We start from the raw sequence: 14,473 nt of genomic DNA on the forward strand, positions 1-14,473 counted from the left end.
AAAAATTCCTATTCATCGAGCGTTGGGCTCCACCTCAATCTCCGAGGGAGCCTCTCCAGTATCGCTAGGGATCCAGCACTATCATACACTCAGTAATATGCCTTGCCTGGCAGGCCACTGGGGGAAATGTGTCTACATTTCAGGGCAATAAAACTGCCTCAAAACAGAAAAGTATACTCGTCAAAGCCCGACACAACCTGATCGCACAAGGACTGAGCAGCTGCATCTGCAGACTGCAGTGTGCTAATAGTTAATGTAATACTTAAGCAGGAGCTTAAGTATTACATGGCATTTAGCTTCCCCTTTCCCTCAGCACTGATACCCCAAGATAAGTGAATGATATGAGGAAAAACTAGACTGCCTGAAAAACCACTCTCATGTGCAATAACTTCTGACTAAGTGCGTGACTTATTTTCATGACTTTTTACACAATTTTTCTTTTAAATTCTGAATACGCTGATTCTTGTTGAGTTGACTGTTCTTTGGGTGCCAGCAACCCTTCTATAGGACAGGAGTAGGCCATTCAGCCTCTCGGGCCTGTTCTGCCGTTCAATTAGATCATGGCTGATCTGTACCTCAACTCCATTTACCTGCCTTTGATCCATATCCCTTGATACCCCTACCTAACAAAAATCTATCGATCTCAGTCTTGAAAATTTCAATTGACCCAGCATCTATAGTCTATTCTGGGGGAGAGAATTACAGATTTTCACTAACCTTTGTGTGAAAAAGTGCTTCTTGATTGCACTCCTAAATGGCGCAGCTCTAATTTTAACACTACGCTGCCTTGTAGTAGCCACCTAGATTGGTGCTTCAGTTGCAGTACTGAGGGAGTGCTGCACTGTCGGAGGTGCCGTCTTTTAGTTGAGATGTTAAACTGAGAGACCGCATGGCCTCTCAGATGGATGTAAAAGATCCCATGGAATTATTCAAAGAGCGGAGAAGTTTTCCCCAGTGTCCTGGCAAATAATTATCCCTCAACCAACATCACTTAAACAGATTATCTGGTTACTATCTCATTGCTGTTTGTGGGAGCTTGCTGTGGGAAAGTTGGCTGCAGCGTTTCCTAAATTACAACAGTGACTAAATTTCCAAAAAAAGTACCTCATTGGATGTAAAGCTTTTGGGATGTCCCGAGGTTGTGAAATGCAAGTTGTTTCTTTAAAATATTTTGAACTGCAAATTTCTGATGGGTTTCACCCAGATTTTTCTCCCTTACAGCGGACAGCAACAATGTGCTGATTACAATCTACGACTACCCACCACCAACGATAAGCCAACCGATTTTCAGGATGGGAGAGAAGCTGCGCATTGTAGCAGAGTAAGTAAAATCCTACCAACACGATACTTAACAGAGAGGGATCTCAGTAACGAGCTATTGCTCTGTACCTTGTTTTTACACGGTAGGCTAAATTCGCCAAACCAATGCCCCCAGCTAGAAACCACACGTAAAAGATGAATCAGCACTAAGGCATTGTAGCTCTACCTCTGACTCACACTCCCTTTGATTGGTGAGTTTACCCTAGTAAGTACTCATGGATGACAGTCGGGTACTTTAAATGACCACCAGATAAATGGCAACAAGCAGAATGGCCAAAATAATCATGATTGATCTTCTGCTCAGCTCCTTCTGAGCTGTGACTCTCTGCACCCATCTTGCTGTTAGAGGATTTCCGCAGTATTGCTGTGGACAGTGGGAATGAGACAAGAATGTGCATTCGCAATTGCATTTAGCCGTCATTTCCTGTTAAGTATTGCTCTGCATTTATTGAGGTTAAAAAAAAAAGTTCAATCTTGATAAATCCATCCAGTGTTTGCAAATGTGAATTTGGGCCTCTATTAAACGACCAATAGCATTTAAAAAAAAATTCAATATTACTTCAATAACTCAGTTTTCCAGCGACCAATTTAGAATTGAGTCATAGAGGTCTTAAATTCAATTCTAGCTCTGTGCTGAGTGAGTTGATCTTAGCTTGGGGCAGTAAAAAAGGTACAACATTTGACTTATAGCCCAAGGGCCAGGGTGGAGAAAAAAGAACAGCAATAGTTCTAGCTCACTATTGCTATTCTGTGGACCCTCTGGAATGTGGATGTCAGGATAGGGCTTGGCTATGGTGCTGGACTCAAGTAGTCCATTGATATATTGACAGAGGAACCGGAGGGTTCACGACACCCGTGCAACTGTCTCACGGTAAGAGTCAACACTTCAAGGAGAGATGGTAAGAATGATTATAAGCAATACAATTTTATAGAGATGTGATTCAATCTCGAGAAAGAGTCTTTGTCTTTAGGTGAAATATGGCAGATTTTGACTGTATATCGTTGAGCTGAGCATGAATTAATTTTCAAACTGCTCACATCTAATGGTTGCGTGATTATTTTGTCTTTAATCTGCCTCCCTCTGCATCCCCCCACCCTTGTTACATTTGAACTGATGCCAATGAAGGTCCTGCTGCTCAATCTGCAGTTGCAGATTTACTGAGGAGAGGGCCGGTAAAACTTGGTCCACACACCTGGAAACTCCAAAAATTCTAAACAGCACCGTGTATTCATTTTGCTGCCCTGTACACACATGAACTGTGAATCTTAGAAGCAGCCCACTAGCACTGTTTTCCCACTGATTCACCACTCAGTTCTTTTCCATTTGCACAGGAGGTAGCAAGAGATTCATTACAGGGGTAAGAGGAGATTTTGAGATAAACTACTTGACATTTTCAAGACATTGAAGGGAATTGATGAAGCTCGCGCGGGTAAATTGCTCACTATAGTGAAAAGGTCAAACACGAGGGGACACAAGTTGAAAACTAGGAAATGAAGAATAAGAAGCAGAGGAATATCTTCACCCAAAAGAAGTGAAGGTTGTTGAAGTGGGTGTAAATGGGTGCAAGAGGCAATTAAATGCGTTTCTGCAGCAAGAATGAATTGAGGGATATGGCAAACAGATGAATAGGTTGGATTGCAATCAGCCAGATAGGGTCAGGTTTTTGGGCCTACTGCTAGGCCTTTTGCTGTTGCTATTATATTCTACTGTAAGTACAACTGTTGTACTGCCGCTAGGACAAAAACATCACCACTGAAACTAGGAAAAGTGGCATAGCGGGCCTTGCTCCTTCAATTGTATTTCTCAAATGATTTAAAAAACAGAAAATGAGGCTACACTTCTGTAAAGTCACATACGAGATTAAGTACAGATAAATCCAGCTGTGTGCTTATTGACACTTTACAGAACACACCACATCCTTTCTCAAGAACTCTCTGTGTGAGCTTAGAACTGCAACAAGTTTGTATTGTGACATTATGTTTCGCATATTAGGACAGTGTCACTGACCCTTGGTTACTACTGACAAGATAAGAACATAAGAAAATGGCAAGTAGGAAAAGACAGTTGGTCCATCAAGCCTGCCACACACTCATGATGGCTGCAGCACATGACTAGACCTTTCCTACCTCATCCCGCAGCCATGTAATCTCCTGTGAAAGGCAAAAAAAAGAGAAAAACCCAGGGCCAATAAGGGGAAAAATGCTCTGGAAAATTCCTCTCTGATCCCCTCAGGTGATCAAAATCAGTCCAGGAGATCACATGGTCCATGCGTTATCTGTTAATCTATTTATCTTCTATATGATGCAATCTCTACCCCAGTCAGCTCACTCTTGAATGCGTGCAGAGTCAGCACACACCGCACCAGCTGGTAACACATTCAACAGATTCACTACTCTCTGCGATAAGGAGAACTGCCTAAAATCGAGTCTATTTCTACTTTTGCGTAGTTTAAACGCATGTCCCCTGGTCCTCCCCAGTCTGTCAAAACATATACATACTGGTTCTGAATTTCTGCCGGATTCTATCAATCTCCTGCTATAAGTTTTGTGGGAGATCAGCGGAACCCCTGGAGACTGTTTTTAACCATTTACGCCATTTCTTTGAGGGTTCTGCTAATCCACCCCCATTGCAAAAATTCTAGGTGACTGGTTTTCCAAGCCCTTGCTTAGCTAACTTGCCTGCTTTTTATTTTTCTTGACTTTCCTCATCCGAAGACCTTGGATCCTTGCTGGGGTTTGGCTCCCCAGGCACTGGTTAGCCTCTGGTACCTTGCCCCAGTGGCCATTCTTCATGTGTGAGCCTTCACAAAAGTGTCAACGCTATTTGACTGTGGTAGGTGTACAGCCAAGCCATACCCTGTCATTATCCAATGTTCACAGATGCACTTCCAGCAGTGGGTCACTGGATAGAGATCTGGATGGGGATCCCTGGCTGATTTGTCTCATATAACCCAAAGATGTTGAGGCCAGCAGTAGAGTTTGTACTGCCGTCATAATTGAGATTAATTAACTCAGCACAAAGAAGAATTGAACCTGGGACTCTGCTGATCTGAACGGCTCAGCCACATGCTGGATAAATGCAGGAGACTAATGTGAGCTGGCCTTTTGCATGGGGGAGCGGAGCTATGTAATTGAGAGGCAGAGGGTTTCGGGGCACTTATCTTGGAAGTGGCACAAACGATCAAGGAAATTCTCATGTAATGATGTTTCCACGTAAAACTGACGTAAATTGGTTACTTATGAATTTCCTTGGGAAAAAAACGGTGCAACTCCGCTCTTATGCTGTAATTACACCAAAACTTTCCAGGAAATTCCGGGCCATTGTTTCCCATGATATTAAAGAATACTCGAGACTCATTATTTTGATTATAACAAAATCTAAATCCCTTGATTGGATTCCAGCCTTGCTGTTCTCTGTTAGAAAGAATGAAAGAACTTGCATTTTTATAGTGCCTTTCACGTCCTCAAGATGTCCCAAAGCATTTCACAGCCAATGAAATACTTTTGAAGTCTAGTCAATGTTGTAGGCAAACTGGCAGCCAATATAAACACAACGAGGTCCCAAAGACAGCGATGAGATACATGAGATACTGTGTTTTAGTGGTGTTGGTTGAGGGATACATCTGGGTCAGGATACTGGGACAACTGTTCTTCAAATAACACCACAGGATATTTTACAGGCAGACTGGACCTTTGTTTAACATCTTGTTTAAAATATAAGGTGGTATATATAGGTTACTAGACTGGTTTTGATTGCCTAAGGGTGTCGGAGAAAAATTTCCCAGATTTTATTTTCGCTGATTGCCCTTGGGTTTTAAAAAAATTCTCCCAGGCGATTACATGACTGTTGTTGGGCAGCTGGGTATGGGTGCCTAATCATGACACTCCTTGCGGGGCAGACTTGATGGAGCAGCTGGTCTTTTCCTGCCTGTCGATTTTGTATGTTCGTATCTCGTCCAAAAGGTAGCACTTGTGGCAGTGCAGCACTCTCTCAGTGCTGCACTTGAAGTATCAGCCTGGATTATGTGCTCAAGCCTCTGGAGTGGAGCTTAGAACTCAAGACGTTCTGACTTAGGGGTGAAAGTGCTACCACTGAGTCAAGGTTATCACTACAGCACTGAATAATGTGACAAATACTTTACTAATTATCCTTAATAAAGGGAATGTTCCACTCATATCGATTTCTCTTTTTTCCAGAGAAGGTGACTGGTGGAGAGTGAGGTCCATCATTGCTGGACGTGAGAACCACATCCCACGTGCCTGTGTCGCTCGAGTTTACCATGGGTAGGTTCCTCTTTTTTTGTTAGTTTGCCTCCCCCAACAACAACAACATCTTGCATGTAGTAAAGCATCCCAATGCGCTTCACAGGAGCATTATCAAACAAAATTTGGCACCGAGCCACATAGAGAGATATTAGGACAGGTGACCAAAAGCTTGGTCAAAGAGGTAGGTTTTAAGGAACATCTTAAAGGAGGAGAGAGAGATAGAGAGGCGGAGAGGTTTAGGGAGGAAATTCCAGAGCTTAGGGCCTAGGCAGCTGACGGCATGGCTGTCAATAGTGAAGTGATTAAAATTGGGGATGCGCAAGAGGGGAGAATTGGAGGAGTGCAGAGATCTCGGAGGGTTGTAGGGCTGGAGGAGGTTACAAAGGGGCAAGGCCAGGAAGGCATCTCATCTCCACAGTCAGTCAAGAAGCTAAGCTCTTCTGGAAGGTGGATCTCTCTTCATCTGATGCGACTTCCACTCAGATACATAATTCCAGTTGCATCCCCCGATGGAGTTACATCCCCCGATGGCTTAAAACTACTTTCAGACAAGACATTCCCAGATTCCATCCATGGTCTGTGATGGGTTAATTGATCACAACCAGGGGCACTAAAATTGGCCTCAATACCCCTGGGGCCAAACAGGGGGAAAATCAACCAGAGTTTCTTCTCTTGAATACTACCTAGTACCCCTTAGTGGAAAGTGCATTTATGGGGATGGTTGGCGAGGACTGATTTAAGCTTGGATGGGATGCATCTCCGAGTCTAATACCTTGCCAGCACTCATTACCTAGGCCCACACATGAAGGATTATCACTTGTCTGAGGTGCCAAGCACTCACAGCTCCCATGGGACTATATCCCAATATAAGTCAGCACTTTCAAGAAAGAAGAGGAACAATTAGGGAAATAAAGGAAACCGAGACCTGCCAGCACAGAGTTAATAGAATCAAAGAAGCCCAAGTGTATTCCTTCAATCCCAGTTCAATATTCGCTCAAAGATACAAATGCTCAGTTCAGGCTAACTTCCTCCCCCCAACCCCGACAAAAAAATTCTCCATGATCAGACTATAACCAGGCTGATCCTCCTGCTGCTAACGTTACAGAATCACCCCGTCTTTGCGACACAACAACATCCCTTGTTGTACAGGATTTCCAACCTGCACTTTAGCTTTAGTGACATAAATGTCAACTGTGTTGACTGTAGAATTTCCCACCTTGCACAATGTACTTCAGGTACACACTGCATCGAGTGTCTAATTGACCTCACCTTCTTGCGATAATTAGACTTTGTAACCTGGCCAAGTTAAACCAAGCTGCACTTGTGCAGCAGAATAATACGCAGTACATTGCATTATATAAACTCTCTGTCCTCATAAAGCAGCCTATCATAGAATCATTGAATCAGAGACTCTTACAGCACAGAAGGAGGCCATTCGGCCCATTGTGCCTGTGCCAGCTCTTTGAAGGAACTAGCCAATTAATCCCATTCCCTACTCTTTCCCCATAGCCCTGCAAATGTTTCCTTTTCAAGTATATATCCAATTCCCTTTTGAAAGTTACTATTCAATCTGCTTCCACCATCCTTTCAGGCAGTGCATTCCAAATCATAACAACTCTGTGTAAAAAGAAAATCTCCTCATGGTTCTTTTGCCAATCACCTTAAATCTGTGTCCTCTGGTTACCAACCCTCCCGCCAATGGAAACAGTTTCTCCATTTTGATAGTTTTGACCCATCACAATTTTGAACATCTCTATTAAATCTCCCTTTAATCTTCTCTGCTCTAAGGAGAACAATCCCAGCTTCTCTGGTCTCTCCACATAACTGATGTCCCTTTTCCCTGATATCATTCTGGTAAATCGCCTCTGCACCTCTCCGAAGCCTTGAGATCTACTGACATTGTTAGCAAAACCACAGGAGATCTTTTCATAATTTAAAACAATACTAGAACTGCACAGCTGATCAGTAAGCATCTAAAAGAGAAAGATAGGTCAGTGGTTTAGGTGCTTTTCAAAATTAACAGGAAGGATGGTTGAAGCCAGGACATTGGATTCATTTGAACTTGATGATGTAAGAGGAAGGCAGCAAGGTTGGTATACTGGAAGGCCAAAATCAAGTAGGCTGCAGGGAACCCTTCATCCCACCCTCTCCTTTGATCTTGTTCGACCTTCTAGTCAGACTAGACAAAGAAAGACAACAGGTAGGGAACAAGAGGTTAAAGTGCTAGCTACTTTCACAAAAAAATCAGCTAGTAGAAAGAACTTGCATTTGTACAGTGCCTTGTCCTCGCCTCAGGATGTCCCAAAATGTTTCACAACTTAATGGGCTTAATAGTCGGTAAATGCATTTTAAAATGCTACAAAGAAGTGAAAAATACTATACAGAGGTCATCTCAATCTGGCATGTGAAAAGGCATTGGAAAGATAAAGACGTGGGCCATTCATGGGTGCACAGTTGGAAAGGGAAGCTGTGGAATGGGAGGGAAAATCAAGAAGACAACTAAACTCTGTTATTTTGCGAGTGAAGCACCAGTGCGTCAGAACGTGCTCATACTATTGAGGTTCCATGTTCCTTCTGCTGAGGTTCACAATCTGCTGCCTCTTTCCATAGAACCGTACAAGTTTACAGCACAGAAGGAGTCAATCCAGCCCATGTATCTGTGCTGGCTCTTTGCTGGAGCAATCCAAAACTAATCCCACTGCCCAGCTCTCCCCATATACACTTACCTTCCTCTACTTCAAATATTTATTCAATTTTCACTTAGACAATACAATGGTCCTGGTCCGCAGTTCCATTTCACCCTTCACCTCATCCTGCGCTTTAACAAAAAAGTTTTTTCTTTCCTTCAGGTGTCAAGGACCGCAAGCTTCAACAACTCTTAGATACCAATGCACGTCTTGATCCTTCTTTCCCTTCATTTTCCTCTGACCCCCATCCATCCCTCAAATCTCACCCTTTGTCGTGTTTTCGCTATCCCTTCTGACCTTCCCCTCGCTGACCCCGAACGATTGGTCCTCAGCAAAGGCCTTAGCTTCATCCCCTTCTGCCCACACCTCATTGAACTTCAAGTTCGACACGATGCTGAGCTCTTTTTCCATTGCCTTCACCTCCGCGCCCATTTCTTTGGCCAGGACTCTTCCCCCCCAGCATAGCAGATGCTTTCTCCCGTCTTCAGAATCCTCGTTCCACCTGGACCCCTCCCTCTTACCCTTTCTTGATCTTTTCATTGCAAACTGCCAGTGTGACATCGGCCATCTCAATTTCTCTACTCCCCTCACTCATTCTAACCTACCTCCCTCTGAACTTGCAGCACTCTGTTCTTTCAGGTCCAACCCTGATATTGTCATTAAACCTGCTGACAAGGGTGGCGCTGTGTTGTGTTGCTAGCCTTGAGGAGGCTGAACACCAACTCTCCAACACCTCCTCCTACCTCCCTCTGGACCATGACCCCATCACCGAACATCAAGCCATAGTTCCCCAGACTGTCATTGACCTCATCTCCTCTGGAGATGTTCCCCCCCATGGTCTCCAACCTTGTAGTCCCCAAACCCCAAACAGCCCGCTTCTACCTCCTTCCCAAGATCCATAAACAGGACTGCCCAGGAGACCCATCATTTCAGCCTGTTCTTGCCCCATGGAAATTAATTCTTCCGATCTTGACTCTATTTTTTCTCCCCTTGTCTAGTCTCTTCCGACCTACATCCGTGGCTCTTCCAACGCCCTCTGCCACTTTAACGGTTTCCAGTTCCCCAGCCCTAACCATTTCCTTTTCACCATGGACTTCCAGTCCCTCTACACCTCCATCCCCCACCAGGATGGCCTGCGGGCCCTCCGCTTCTTCCTTGACGGAGGTCCAACCAGCACAGACTGTATCGGTGCCGTTTCCTGCTCTAGCCCTGAACTGGAAAATTTCATCAACTTTGCTTCCAATTTCTAATCTGCCCTCGCCTTCACATGGTCCACCTCCGACTCTTCCCTTCCCTTCCTCAACTTCTCTATCACCAGTGCGTTGAGGAGTCAACTAGAGAACGGGCGATCCTAGACTGGATATTGTGCAATGAGAAAGGATTAATTAACGGTCTTGTGTGGGGTCCCTTGGGGAAGAGCGACCATAATATGATAGAGTTCCTCATTAGGATGGAGAGCGAAGTGGTGAATCCGAAACTAGGGTCCTGAATCTAAATAAAGGAAATTACGAAAGTATGAGGTGCGAGTTGGCTATGATAGATTGGGGAACTTTACTTAAAGGGATGACGGTGAATAGGCAATGGCTAATATTTAAAGAGCGTGAGCAGGAATTGCAACAGTTGTTCATTCCTGTCTGGCGCAAAAATAAAACAGGAAAGGTGGCTCAGCCGTGGCTTACAGAGGAAATTGGGGATGGTGTTGGATCCAGGGGGGAGACATGTGGAATTGCCAGAAGGGGCGGTAAGCCTGAGGATTGGGAGCAGTTCAGAATTCAGCAAAAGAGGACAAAGAGATTGATTAAGAGTGGAAAAATAGAGTATGAGAGTAAACTAGCAGGGAACATAAAAACTGACTGTAAAAGCTTCTATAAATATGTCAAGAGAAAAAGATTAGAGAAGACAAATGTAGGTCCCTTACAGTCAGAAATGGGAGAAATTATAATGGGGAACAAAGAAATGGCAGAACAATTAAACACATACTTTGGTTCTGTCTTCACAAAGGAGGACACAAATAACCTGCCAGAAATGTTAGGGAACCAAGGGTCTAGTGAGAGGGAGGAACTGAAGGAAACCAGTATTAGTGAAAAAATAGTGCTAGGGAAATTAAAGGGGCTAAAGGCTGACAAATCCCCAGAGCCTGATAATCTACATCCCAGAGTACTAAAGGAAGTGGCCCTGGAAATAATGGATGCATTGGTGATCATCTTCCAAAATTCTATAGATTCTGGAACAGTTCCTAGAGATTGGAGGGTGGCAAATGTAACCCCACTATTTAAAAAAGGAGGGAGAGAAAAAACAGGGAATTATAGACCAGTTAGCCTAACATCAGTAGTGGGGAAAATGCTCGAGTCTATTATAAAAGATGTGATAACAGAACACTTGGAGGGCATTAACGGAATTGGACAAAGTCAGCATGGGTTTATGAAAAGGAAATCATGCTTAACAAATCTACTGGAGTTTTCTGAGGATGTAACTAGTAGAATAGATAGGGGAGATCCAGTGGATGTGGTGTATTTGGATTTTCAGAAGGCTTTTGATAAGGTCCCATACAACAGGTTAGTGTGCAAAATTAAAGCACATGCGATTGGGGGGAATATACTGGCATGGATTGAGAATTGGTTGACAGACAGGAATCAGAGAGTAGGAATAAACAGGTCTTTTTCCGAATGGCAGGCAGTGACTAGTGGGGTACCGCAGGGATCAGTGCTTGTGCCCCAGCTATTCACAATATATATCAATGATTTGGATGAGGAAACTAAATGTAACATTTCCAAGTTTGCGGACGACACAAAGCTGGGGTGGAATGTGAGCTGTGAGGAGCATGCAAAGAAGCTCCAATGTGATTTAGACAAGTTGGGTGAGTGGGCAAGAACATGGCAGTTGCAGTATAATGTGAATAAATGTGAGGTTATCCACTTTGGTTGTAAAAACAGAAAGGCAGATTATCATCTGAATGGTGATAGATTGGGAAAAGGGGAGGGGCAATGAGACCTGGGTGTCTGAGTTAGAACCATGATAGGATCCCCCTTGTCCTCACCTTCCACCCCACCAGCCTCCACATTCAACATATCATCCTCCGCCATTACCACCACTCCCATCGCGATGCCACCACCAAACACATCTTCCCCCCACCTCCCCTTTCAGCATTCCGAAGGGACCGCTCCCTCCGCCACACCTTGGTCCACTCTTCCATCATCCCCAACACCCGCTCTCCTCCTCACAGCACTTTCCCATGCGAGTGCAGGAGATGCAACACCTGCACTTTCACTCCCTCCCTTCCCACCGTCCAGGGCCCCAAACACTCCTTCCAGGTGAAACGGCGATTTACATATACTTCTTTCAATTTAGTATACCCTGTATCCGCTGCTCACAACGCGATATCCTCTACATTGGGGAGACCAAATGCAGGTTGGGAGATCGCTTTGTTGAACACCTCTGCTCAGTCCGCAAGTGTGACCCTGACCTGCCGGTTGCTTGCCATTTTAATTCCCCGTCCCACTCCCATTCTGACCTCTCTGTCCTCGGCCTCTTATACTGTCCCAGTGAAGCTCAACAGAAGCTCAAGGAACAGCACCTTATCTTTCGATTCGGCACTTTACAATCTTCCAGACTCAACACTAATTTCAATAACTTCAGATCATAACCACTGCTCCCATTTTTTCGTTCAGCACGTGCTGGTAATAGTTCTGATGTTGCCATTTACAGCTTCTCTAGACCGATCTTTTGTTTCTTTACCTGTCCCATTATCACCCTCCTTGCCTTGCACCATCATCACTTTTGTCATTTAATCACTCCTGCTCACCACCCTATCAGTGACTTTCCCTTTTGTTCTTTCCTCCCCTCCCCTTCCTCCCCCCCACCCTACCCTGGCTCTGGACTTGCTTAAAAACTGTTTAATCTTCAACTTCTTCCAGTTCTGACGAAGGGTCATCGACCTGAAACGTTAACTCTGTTTCTTTCTCCACAGATGCTGCCTGACTTGCTGAGTATTTCCAGCATTTTCTATTTTTATTTCAGATTTCCAGCACCCGCAGTATTTTGCTTTTGACAATGGTCTCTGCCTCAAACACTCCTTGTGGCAAAAGAGTCCATGTTCCAACAATCCCCTGTGTAAAAAAAATTCTCCTAACCTCAATTTTAAATTGACGACCCTTTATCGCTGACTGCCCAACCAGAGGAAAGTCTTTCCCTATTCACTATCAAAACTCTGCATAATTTTAAAAATCTTCTTTAAATCATCTGCTCCGATAGAAATAGTCCCAGTATCTCAACTGTCTCCTTATACCTATAATTTCCCATCTCTGGTATCATCCTGGTTAATCTATACTGTAAGCTCCCTACGGCTTTAATGTCCTTTCTATAATAAGGCACCCAAAACTGCACATAGTACACTAATTGTGGCCTAAACAATATTTTCTATAAATTCATAATTACTTCTTTACTTCTATACTCTCTGTCCCTATTTATAAATGCGAATTTCTATTGGCCTCTTTTTGGCTTTCTCTACCTGCATTTGCACTTTCGGGGAATTATGTATTTGAACCCATAATTCCATGTAACTATGAACCCCTAATACTGTGCTCAGTTCTGGTCGCCATATAAAAAGGATATAGAGGCACTGGAGAATGTGCAAAAAACAAGAATGGCACCAGTGAAAAGGCTGGGGCTCTTTTCTCTAGAAAAGCGAAGGCTGAGGAGTGACCTCTTTAAGATTATGAAAGGATAAGAGATAGGGCAGACGTAAAGAAAATGTTTCCACATGTGGGGGAGTCGAAAACTAGAGGTCATCAATATAAGATAGTCACTAAGAAATCCAATAAGGAATTCTGGAGAAACTTCTTCAGCCGAAGACTGTTAAGAATGTGGAACATGCTACCACAAGGAGTAGCTGAGACGAACAGCATAGAATCATAGAAAGATTACAGCATGGAAGGAGGCCATTCGGCCCATCGAGTCCGCACCGGCTCTATGCACGAGCAATCCAGCTAGTCCCACTCCCCCGCCCTATCCCCGTAGCCCTGCACATTTTTTTGTTTCAAGTACTTATCCAGTTCCCTTTTGAAGGTCATGATTGAATCTGCTTCCACCACTCCCTCAGGCAGTGCATTCCAGATCCTAACCACTTGCTGTGTAAAAAAGTTTTTCCTCATGTCACCTTTGGTTCTTTTGCCAATCACCTTAAATCTATGCCCTCTGGTTCTTGACCCTTTCGCCAATGGGAACTGTTTCCCCCTACCCTGTTTAGACCCTTCATGATTTTGAATACCTCTATCAAAACTCTTCTCAACCTTTTCTGATCCAAGGAGAACAATCCCAGCTTCTCTAGTCAATCCACATAATTTAAGTCCCTCATTCCTGGAATCATTCTTGTAAATCTCCTCTATACCCTTTCTAAGGCCTTCAAATCATTCCTAAAGTGCGGTGCCCAGAACTGGACACAATGCTTCAGCTTTGGCTGAACCAATGTTTTATAAAGGTTCATCATAACTTCCTTGCTTTTGTACTCAATGCCTCTATTTATAAAGCCCAGGACCCCATGTGTTTTTTAACCGCTTTCTCAACCTGCCCTGCCACCTTTAATGATTTGTGCATATATACCCCCAGATCCCTCTGTTCCTCTACCCCTTTTAGAATTGTGCCCTCTAGTTTTTATTGCTTCTCCTCATTTTTCCTACTGAAGTGCATCACCTCGCATTTTTCCATGTTAAACTTCATCTGCCACGTGTCCACCCATGCCACCAGCGTGTCTATATCCTCTTGAAGTTTATCACTATCCTCCTCACTGTTCACTACCTTTCCAAGTTTTGTGTCATCTGCAAATTTTGAAATTGTGCCCTGTACTCCCAAGTCCAAGTCATTAATATATATCAAGAAAAGCAGTGGTCCCAACACGGACCCCTGGGGATAACCACTGTACACCTCCCTCCAGACCGAAAAACAACCGTTCATCACTACTCTCTGTTTCCTGTCATTTAGCCAATTCTGTATCCATGTTTCTATTGCCCCTTTTATTCCACGGGCCGCAATCTTAATAGCAAGCCTACCATGTGGCACTTTACCAAACGTTTTTTGAAAATCCATATACACCAAATCAACTGCATTGCCCTCATTTACCCTTTCTATTACCTCATCAAAAAACTCTATCAAGTTGGTTAAACACAATTTGCCTTTAACAAATCCGTGCTGGCTTTCCCTCATCA

The 14,473-nt window shown here is 43.9% G+C and overlaps 2 protein-coding genes across 3 annotated transcripts in view; one reads left to right on the forward strand and one right to left on the reverse strand.

The window, feature by feature from the left end:
• tg (thyroglobulin) overlaps positions 1-14,473 on the reverse strand; it is a 419,486-nt gene that overhangs the window by 182,031 nt on the left and 222,982 nt on the right. The gene's annotated exons all lie outside the window — the stretch shown is intronic.
• Positions 1-14,473, forward strand: part of LOC137311496 (src-like-adapter) — a 50,834-nt gene that overhangs the window by 22,396 nt on the left and 13,965 nt on the right. For both annotated transcript variants that reach the window (XM_067978662.1, XM_067978663.1), the window contains exons 3-4: positions 1,222-1,321; positions 5,518-5,604. In XM_067978662.1, coding sequence (XP_067834763.1) covers positions 1,222-1,321; positions 5,518-5,604 — 187 coding nt within the window. The remainder of the gene's footprint in view (positions 1-1,221; positions 1,322-5,517; positions 5,605-14,473) is intronic.

Source organism: Heptranchias perlo, chromosome 3 (genome assembly GCF_035084215.1).
Source record: "Heptranchias perlo isolate sHepPer1 chromosome 3, sHepPer1.hap1, whole genome shotgun sequence".
Taxonomy (NCBI): Eukaryota; Metazoa; Chordata; class Chondrichthyes; order Hexanchiformes; family Hexanchidae; genus Heptranchias; species Heptranchias perlo.